Source organism: Spermophilus citellus, assembly GCF_964194105.1.
Source record: "Spermophilus citellus genome assembly, chromosome: 8".
NCBI classification, from domain to species: Eukaryota; Metazoa; Chordata; class Mammalia; order Rodentia; family Sciuridae; genus Spermophilus; species Spermophilus citellus.
Window position 1 is genome coordinate 89,961,925 of NC_138189.1, and position 9,921 is coordinate 89,971,845.

At 34.1% G+C, this 9,921-nt stretch overlaps 1 protein-coding gene across 1 annotated transcript; it reads left to right on the top strand.

The window, feature by feature from the left end:
* The first annotated feature begins 710 nt into the window (after positions 1-710).
* On the top strand, positions 711-3,284 carry TRAM1L1 (translocation associated membrane protein 1 like 1). The gene has a single exon (XM_081304179.1). It carries the CDS (start codon positions 858-860, stop codon positions 1,974-1,976), a length of 1,119 nt encoding a protein of 372 aa, XP_081160305.1. The 5' UTR covers positions 711-857; the 3' UTR covers positions 1,977-3,284.
* The last annotated feature ends 6,637 nt before the right edge of the window (positions 3,285-9,921 follow it).

A 9,921-nucleotide genomic window follows, 5' to 3' on the forward strand; every position in this document is an offset into this window, starting at 1 on the left:
CAAATTATTATTAATGCTAATTGAGCTATTTCTAACATGTTTTGCTGTTGATCTAATATTTCCAGATATGACTGATTTTAAAAGCACAGTAGTGAGAAGTACATTTCTGGAGAGCCAGACTGAATTTAAATTTTGGCTGTTAATATGTGATGTTTAGCCTGTGAATGACTTAACTTCCCTGTGCTTTCAGTTTCCTGTCCTTCAGAAACAAAAACAAACAAACAAACAAAAAGTGGTGGTGGTGGTGGGGGGGGGCAGATTCTATCAATATCTACTTTGCTGGCTTTCTAGGAAGGTTAAATTTGTAAGTAAAAACAAAGTGCGTGGAATGACATCTGGTAAACAGCACGAAGAGAGTTGGCAGAGAGGTGACGATGAGGAGGAGGAGGATTGGTGATAAAGACGATGATGACGACGACAACGACACTGTGGTTATGATTTACAGACTGATAAAACACAACTAGAGCTCTATCCGTGCTGTCGCATTTATAACGAGGATGTCCCTGAAGAAAAGCTCCGAGGTGCCTCTGGGCGGAGGCACTGGATGGGAAGAGCTGCGATCCGCGAGGAAGATCCTCGCTCTCAGCCGGGGCCTGGCGCCGGGTAGGGGCGCGGCGCTCGATTTCCTTCCCTGCCTCTGCCGTACCCCTGGTGCGCATGCTCGGACCCGCTCGGGCCCCACAGCCCTGGATTTATTTATTTATTTATTTATCTTTTTTCCGGGCAGTCGCTACGACCCTGGGCTGGTGGCTCCGGCATGGGGAGTGGAGCCCCCGGAGCTGCTGCAGCGGCGTGGTGAGGGAGCAGCCAGAGGGAGGCAGCTGCGGCTCGGCGGTGAGTATCCGGGAAGCGCCGCCATGGGGCTCCGTAAGAAGGGCACCAAGAACCCCCCGGTGCTGAGCCAAGAATTCATCCTGCAGAATCATGCGGACCTCGTCTCCTGCGTGGGGATGTTCTTCGTGCTGGGGCTCATGTTCGAGGGAACGGCCGAAGTGTCGATCGTTTTCCTCACTCTTCAGCACAGCGTTGTGGTCCCTGCGGAAGAACTGGCTGCGGGATCCAAGACGCTGTATCATTACGGGGTCAAAGATTTGGCCACGGTCTTCTTCTACATGCTGGTGGTGATCATCATTCACGCCACGATCCAGGAGTATGTCCTGGATAAAATTAGCAGGAGGATGCAGTTCACCAAAGCCAAACAGAACAAATTTAATGAATCTGGCCAGTTTAGTGTATTCTACATTGTCTCCTGTATCTGGGGCACAATCATCCTCATGTCCGAAAACTGCCTGTCAGACCCCACTCTCCTGTGGAGGACTCATTCCCACACCATGATGACGTTTCAAATGAAGTTTTTCTACATCTCACAGTTGGCTTACTGGTTTCATGGTTTTCCGGAACTCTACTTCCAGAGAATCCGAAAACAAGATATCCCTAGTCAACTCATCTACATTGGTCTTCACCTCTTTCACATCACTGGAGCCTATCTCTTGTACTTGAACCACCTGGGACTACTTCTTTTGGTGCTGCATTATTTCGTTGAATTGATTTCCCACCTGTGCGACGTGTTTTATTTCAGTGATGAGAAGTACCAGAAGGGGGTTTCTCTGTGGACCATCGTGTTTGTCTTGGGACGACTCACGACTTTAGTTGTTTCATTGGTCACTGTTGGGCTCCACTTGGTTGTATCCCATTCCCGGGATGGGGATACGGATTCCATCAGTGGAAACGTCAACGTGTTGGCCGCTGAAATCGCTGTTCTGTCGTCCAGTTGCACCATCCAAGCATATATAACATGGACCTTACTGACAGTCTGGCTTCAGAGGTGGCTAGAGGATTCTAATCTTCAGGCCTCGAGTCTGAAGAAGAAAAAACCCATGATTAAAGGCCGGTCTTCTAGAAAAGGAACAGAAAATGGAGTGGAGACTGCAAACAGAGTAGATGCCCCGCCAAAGAGGAAAGAGAAAACTTCATAATGATTTATCAGCTAATTGAGCAATATCTCCAAAGGAATCTGCTCTGTCCTATGAGATCTCTCTCTCTCTGTGCTAGAGATTTTTTTCTGTTCTTCAAAATAGTTTGTGCTCTTTGATCATTGCTATTGTACTGTTTAATGTGTATTTTAAGTAATTTGAGGGGAGAATAAGTGGAAAACATTTTGGTTAAGACTAAGCTACGCAACATCAAAATAGTGAAAAAAAAAACACCTTAAGGATAACTATGATATTTTGTTTTTGATTTTTTTGCCTAGAACATTTCCTAATGATTTGTGGAGTTGACTATAAAATTCCTCAATAAGTGATAACAATTTCTTGCTCCCATCAATCTTCTATGGTATTAACAAAGTGGATTGTTATAGCAAGGTCATATTTTTAATATTCTCTTTCGAAAGAATATGGAAAATTCTTTAAAGATGGAAGTTAAATCAGTGTTCTCTAATTGTTATTTTTTTGTTGTTTAGAATTTGCAACTGAGAAAAAAATTTGTGAGACCATCAAAATATTCATGTGTTTTATTTTATAGAGAGTGATTGTTAATGCTACATCCCCATTGAAGAATCCAAATACTAATAGATAAAATATATGGAACTTATTGCCATATATATTGAATCAAAATATCTTTAATTAATATAAAGTATCACTTAAGAGGTAAAATCATTCCTGTCCATTTTTAACACTTGTAAATGGGAACTCATAAAATTAAAAATGACTGAAGAAAATACATAAGACTTAGTCATTTTTTATTTTTATTAATAATAATTTAATGAGGATTCATAAATTTCATTCACAAATTCAAAATTCATAAACCATTTTGAATAATAATGCTTGATTTAAATGAATAAAAAGAATGTCAGCTAAATACATTTGGAAACCCTTTAATGCTTAAATTTTAAATAATTTGAAAATCAGGATAAATTAATGAAAGTTTTTTTAAAATAATTTTATATGTTACTAGAGAGGCTGAGTCAGGAAGATCAAAATATTTGAGGATTTCTGCAAAAGGATCAGAAGTTTTAAGGACTTTAAGTTGACTTGGCTACTTAGCATGACCCTGTCACAAAAAAAAAAAAAAAAAAAAAAAAAAAAAGAAAGAATTAAAGAAAGAAAAAAAAAAACTAAATGGGACTATAGCTCAGTTGTATAGCACCCACTGGTGACTGGTTTCAATTCCCAATACTCCAAAAATAAGTAAGTAAAATTTAATAGTCTTTTAATTATAGCTTAATTCCATCTTTTATTGTGAAACATTTATATATGTTAAGGCATGTTTTGGAGACTATATATATCATATATTAACAGAAGCCAATTTAAATGATGGACTTTAGGGGGATAAATGTTTATACTGGCCTTCCTTTACTTCTCAATTTGGTTTCATGTCCATATTGTGAATCTTTACATTTCCAATTTCTTTCACTATGTTTCTCATCTCTGCTTTTGATAGCCCTCACTTAGACCTATTTAAGTAATTCAACTTTTTCAACCGATAGAGTTTGTGAAAATTAAACTTGATATACTAATATCACAGACCACAGATGGAAGAGCCATTCTTGGAGTATTTTCTATTCTATCTGCTTTCACAGGTAAGTAACAAAACAAATTTTCTTCTTTGTTAACTATAGAATTCATCAATCTACATTTTTTTTGTCCGTTGCCTAACACTATGTTCACAATTTATTATTAGCATATGCTCTAAAGTTTAAAGTGATGTAATTCATATTTGGACTAACTGTTGCACAATTTATAAATCAAAGATTTCCAGCTTCTCATGTAATAGAGAACTAGAGAATTCTTTCTCACATCCCTTACTATAAAGGAATTCTAGCATGTTACTTGCAGCCCCATTCCTGCTATTTGTTAGATACTTCACTTTCAAGTAAGTACAGCCCTGACTCAAACTGGCCAAAGACTTCAGGACAGTTATTGTCTTACATGACTGAAAATGTCAAGAGTTTATTTTGACTTGGCAATAAGTATAATTAGAGTCTTTAGGTTTTCCTGGTTCAGTCCCTCTCAGATTAACTTTATTTATGGCAGAAAACAACAATAGTTATTCTAGGCTTTTTATCTGCAACATTCTGACAAAGAGGAAATAAGAAAACCAGATTTCTTAAATTCCAATTCCCAGAACAATGACTTAAGACTTAACTTTTAGTGATCCACTTGATAAAAGAGTTTATGCTTCATCAGTAGAAAAAGGCAAAATTTTGTTGTTGTTGTTTTAGATCTCAAGTAGCAATTATTCAGGAGGAAAAATAAATAAGCTGATTTTTCCTCCTGAGTTCATTAAATATGGTCAAAATATAAATATCTTTCAAATTATAAAATTCACATTACAAATGGCATTCAGCCCAATACAAGTAAAGTCTCTCTTTTAAAAAAAATATCAAAAAATTCATAATAAGTCTTTTTTTATAATTGGTTTATTGTTATAGTGAACCAAATGGAAACATACATTCCCATTATGATTTAAGACATTATTTAAACCAGCATTAGTTAACCTCTTGAAATCTCAAATAGCTGATTAATCACCAAAGACTGCAATAGTCATAAAGATATGCCTGATACTTAAAAGTTTTACACTTGATTTATTAACTTCAGTGACTTTCTCCTTACTTAAGGTTGCAGGCATAGATGTCCTAGGATGGATTCAAAGTATTATTTCTTTTCAAAACAAAATTCTACTAGCATTTAAATAAATGTGTATTTCATTTTCCTTACAAATACTATGGATGTGTCTCAGCCTACAATCTTGTAAAGGACAAACATGTCTTGCTATTCCTTACTGATCAGTATAACCTGTTTCATTTCAGTAAGGAAGCTACTTTTGCAACATATTCCTTTGTTTATTTTTTATCAGTATTTATTTATCTGTAGAAGAACCATTTATAATCATTACAAGCTATTGTTGGAATAGACTCAAGAAGATTAGTTACCACATTAATAGCCTTTTAATTTGGTAAAATCAATAGTAATTTTAACATCTCATACAACTGAATTGATAATAATTTACATAGAGTAACAAAAGATTTCTTACCAAGGCTTTAAACAGGAAATGTCACAATGTAAATTTCTTAAAAGTTCTTGGGGGATGCTTGAGAATGTGGCATGTGGAGTGGGCAGGGACTTGGGTCCTTACATTGTGGCAGAGAACACCTTCCAGTTTGGGGAGCAGATTTTTTGTAACCTGGAGAGAAAGAAGTGACTTACCTGGCTGGAGAGGATAGACAGTATTGGTGAGTAGATGGAGGTAATAGATTCTTGGTAACATCTGAAAAGATAACTGGAGATTTCATACTTTCACCTCCTGAACTTCTCTGGAAATAGAGGATATTTTTTCACACTACCATCTTTCAATCAAATCTACATCCTGTGAGAAACTACCCACACTTTATGGAATGGAGTAGTACTTGTCAGTGACCCTCAATTATGTAGAAAAATTATAAGTTCTTCATATAAAAAAACATACATTTTTTAAATCTTAAATTGGAATTTTCTTGTAATTATATAGTCAATAGGCTGCCTATATTTAGCAATTTAAATCCCTATAAGGAAGTTCTTTTTAATCTCAGTACCATCTTTGGCACTTTTAAGATTCAATAAATGTGGAAAAATTCAACCATTAAGAATTCTGGCCTGGCGAGGAGAGCATGCCTGTAATGCCATCAATTGGGGAGGGTGAGACAGAAGGATCATGAATTCATAAACCAGCCTCAGCAAAAGCAAAACATTAGCAACTCTGAAGGACCCTATCTCTAAAATGTAAAGTAGGGCTGGGGATGTGGCTCAGTGGCAGAGTGCACCTGAGTTCAATCTCTGGAAATCCACTTCCCCCCAAAAAATAAAGAAATCTCTTCCTGATGTTAATACCTTTATTACATGCATTTTCTTCTATTCTGGTGGGTGATATCATTTATGTTTTGTGATAAAGCATTATGCCAGCTAATCTTTTTCATTTTAAATCTCAGAAATGTATCAATGTATAAATTGACTACTGGAAGGGATATTTACATAGCTATACATATTGTAGTAGAATGTGATAAATGGCTAAAGGTTCACTTGAATTTAAAAGTGAAAAGGGTTAAATTACCTTCACAGTGATGCTATGTATATCTTTTAGCCAGTTTAGAAGTGACTAATGTCACTGGTGAGGGATGTATCTACTCAATGATTCAGGCAAAATGCCATTTTTTAAAAAAGACAAGTCCCTAAATTAAAAAAAAAATTAAAGTGTTTAATTTGTTGGGCAAGTAGTGTACAACTGCTAACAGTAGAAGTTTGGAAAGCTGAGGCAGAAGGATTGAAAGTTTAAAACCAGCTTCAGCAACTTAATTAGGCCCCAAGCAACTTAGAAAAACCTTGTATTAAAAACAAAAAGGGCTGGAGATGTGGCTCACTATTTGAACACTCCTAGGTTCAATTTATTGTACAAAAAAAAAAAAAAAAAGTACTCAGTTTGAACACCAGATTAAATCATGTCAGTGTACAGTGTACAGAATCTCATGGTTCAGGAAATTTTAAGAGCATTTACTACTGCCCAACCAGAATTTCTCCTAAACTATCATACATTGAAAGAATTTTTATCCCAATATAAATTTAATATTTGACTCTCTTACAGCCTTTATTACTTACTTAACTACAAAAAAAAAAAAACTGCTTCCTTACCTCAGCCTTCAAAACCAATAAATACCAAACTGTCATGGTTATCAATGCAAATATTGAAATATAGTTTGTAATATTTAAATCTTTTAAAGATATTTCCTGTTATACTGATATATACCCAGCAGAGAAAGCTAATTATATGATTATAAATAATCATGACAGAAGAAGTCAGAGTCAATCCCCACTGTGGTCCCAGAGCCCTGTGAACTTAGGAAGAGACTTAAACATTCTAAGAAATAATTATGAACCAGTAAAACAATACAGATATTTATCTTTCTGAAAAAAATGCCATGAGGCTTAATCATATACACATTTACAGTGTCACAGTTTATTGAGAACATGTGTGTATGATATTTTTTATGTATTTACATTTACTTCATATGTATGCATAGTCTCATTTAACGTAACATTAATATGTATTACATACATGAGTCTCTGTGTTTATATATGCATATATACTTGATCACATTTGTACACACATTTATAGACTTTTTTAAAATTTATTTTTAGTGGAACTTGATTTTAGGGAAGTTTATAACCACAGTGCAAATTAGGGGGCAGTACAAGGTGTTTCCACAGAACCCTTGAAGCCCCCCACAATTTCCTGGGCTTTTAACAGGAATGTTGAAATTAAAATGTATCGTGTGCATATCACATGATACACTTTTTGATCAATCAGTAAATCTACATTGATGCATCATTATCACCTGTTACATAGTCTACGGGTTTTGGCAAATATATAATGACATGTATCCATTAAAACAAATAATGGATACATATTATTATATCCATTATTACATGTATCCATAACATACAGTTGTCTCACTGCCCTAAAAATCCATGTTCAATCTGTTTATCCATACTTACTCTGTAGATTTTTAAGCACTGTAAAACTGTATGGCATTATTTTTTTCTCCATGTCCAGGTAAAACACAATAAAAAATTCAAGTGTAGTGAGTCCATTTCCCAAAATTTTGACTTTCTGTAGACTAAATAAATAGTGTCTATTACAATATATGTTTATAATTAAAATGTGTAGAAATTCTCTTCTGAGTCAATCCATAGTAATTATATACTATATATTCCTCACATAAATTACAGAAAATACTGTTATCATAATAAAATAATATTGTAAATCCCAGGATTGAATAAGGCCATCTAAACAACAGGTGTGTACATGGAGGAGAAGAAAATCCAATGCTTACCTTTGGAAAATCCATATAGGAATCACATAAGAATAAAAGCCAACAAGAGAAACTTAATAATGACTGATAGGGAAGGAGAAAGATGAAAAAACTAAAAGTATATGGCATCACAGATGCAATCCTTAGTGATGTCTGATAAAGCAGGTTAAAAACAAAGGTGAACAATATCGCAGCAGTCAAAACAAAGTATTAATAGAATTATGATATAAATTCTGCTCAATAGTATTGAAAGATAAAGTTCCTTAAGATTAGGAATACTAAAATTTCACTTTTGGCAACAGGTATGGAATTGGCATTTTGTGAGATCAGATTTAGTAAAATGTTGGGGATGAGAATCCTATTGAAATGGGTTGAGGGAAAAATACAATGTTAGGATATGTCATATTACAAATATGGTCTCTACTTATCTGCATAAAAGTGGAACAAAGAAATACAAGAAGTATGCATATTATCCCTTGTGCAATAAACAAAGAGGAGGTTGTAGTCAAGAGAGTTTTTTTTTGTTGTTTTTATTGTAATTAATCTTAGGATAGATGAGAGAAGGAAATATTTGTATATTTACAGTCTAAGAAGAGATGAGGTGACAGAGGAGATAAAAGAAAACTGCAGGGCAAGATTATGTTGCCTAAATCTACTCAAGAAATGTATGCATAATGTGAATTCCTAATTGGAGAAGAGCATTTTTTAATTATTTGAAATAAACCTTGTTGCACAATTTCCTTTAGCTTATGGAACATTTACACAAAACAGATTGTATTTATATGTGTGTGTGTTACATTTTTTACTGTTTTATTTTTAGTCAACATAATTACCATTAAAATCCAAGCAGAATTAATAATATAAAGGATTTGAAATAATGGTATTAGTTGCCCCTTTTTGCAGAGGATTATTTTTCCAGAAAAGCAAAGATAAAATCTATTCAAACAAGAAAGACATTATACTAAGGATTTGCAATAGTCTTCTTTCTCTCTTTGGCTAACAAATTGACAAATATTTAACTGTGTGCATTGTTGGTAAGAAAGTCTTTCTGTGTCAATTAAAGACCCTACAAGTGCCCAGAGAGAGTAATTATCCTCAAAGAACAGCATACTCCTGTTAAAAACCTTTCAAAAATATGTGAATGTATAATCTGTCCAACTAGGTAAAACTCATATTCCACACTTCTCTAGTACTTTAAATGTTTACTAGTTCTCTTAGATATTTTCTTATAAAATGTGTGACCTACCATTCCTCTAACAGTAAATGTGTAATGTTGTAAGATATCAGAGTCAAGTGTTTTAACTCAGTTGTAGGATTACCTAAATTTAATTATTTTACATTGCTATTTGTGCAGTTAGGCCTTTTACCCAGAGAAATTCTGGCAACTAATCACCTAAAAATCTGTAAACAAAACTGAAAACTATTTTAGCTCAAGCGGTTATACTCAGAACTCCTTTATAGCCTTTAATCACAAAATTACCTCTAGGAGTTTATATTTTATCATCACATTCTAAGTAGAAATTAAAATATACTATAGAGGAAACTAAGTGAAATTTAATACTACCAATAAAAAATCTATATTACAGTACAAAGCACACAACTCTATAAGAAAAAAAAAATGTCTTTGGCTCTTCATATCATTATAATACCTAGGGTAAATTTTACAATGTTATATCTAACCTGTAGAGAGTAAAGCCAAAAACTTTAACTAAATCTACCACTGTTAGAGAGGGAAACCAGATACCTAATTATAAAGTTAAATTCTAGTAGATATTTGAAATGATATTTGAAAGTGATCTCTCTAGTTATAATACACAGATATCTTGCTTTATTTTGCCTTTTGGTTTTAATTGTTTTCATCTTTTCCAACTTTCCAAAACATTCCTATGATACAATCAATTTCAAAGACAATAGGTGTTCAGTAGTTTCTGAGAAAATAGCTCTGAGCTTTTCTTTTTAATTAACATTTCTATTTTTCCACTATCTTCATTTTTATTTATTCTAATCAGTTATACACGATAACAGAATGTTCTTTGATTCATTCTACACAAATGGAATACAATTTTTCACTTCTCTGG

Bases quoted from the DNA above. Each gene is read 5' to 3' on its own strand.
- TRAM1L1 (XM_081304179.1), top strand. From the start codon at position 858: ATGGGGCTCCGTAAGAAGGGCACCAAGAACCCCCCGGTGCTGAGCCAA.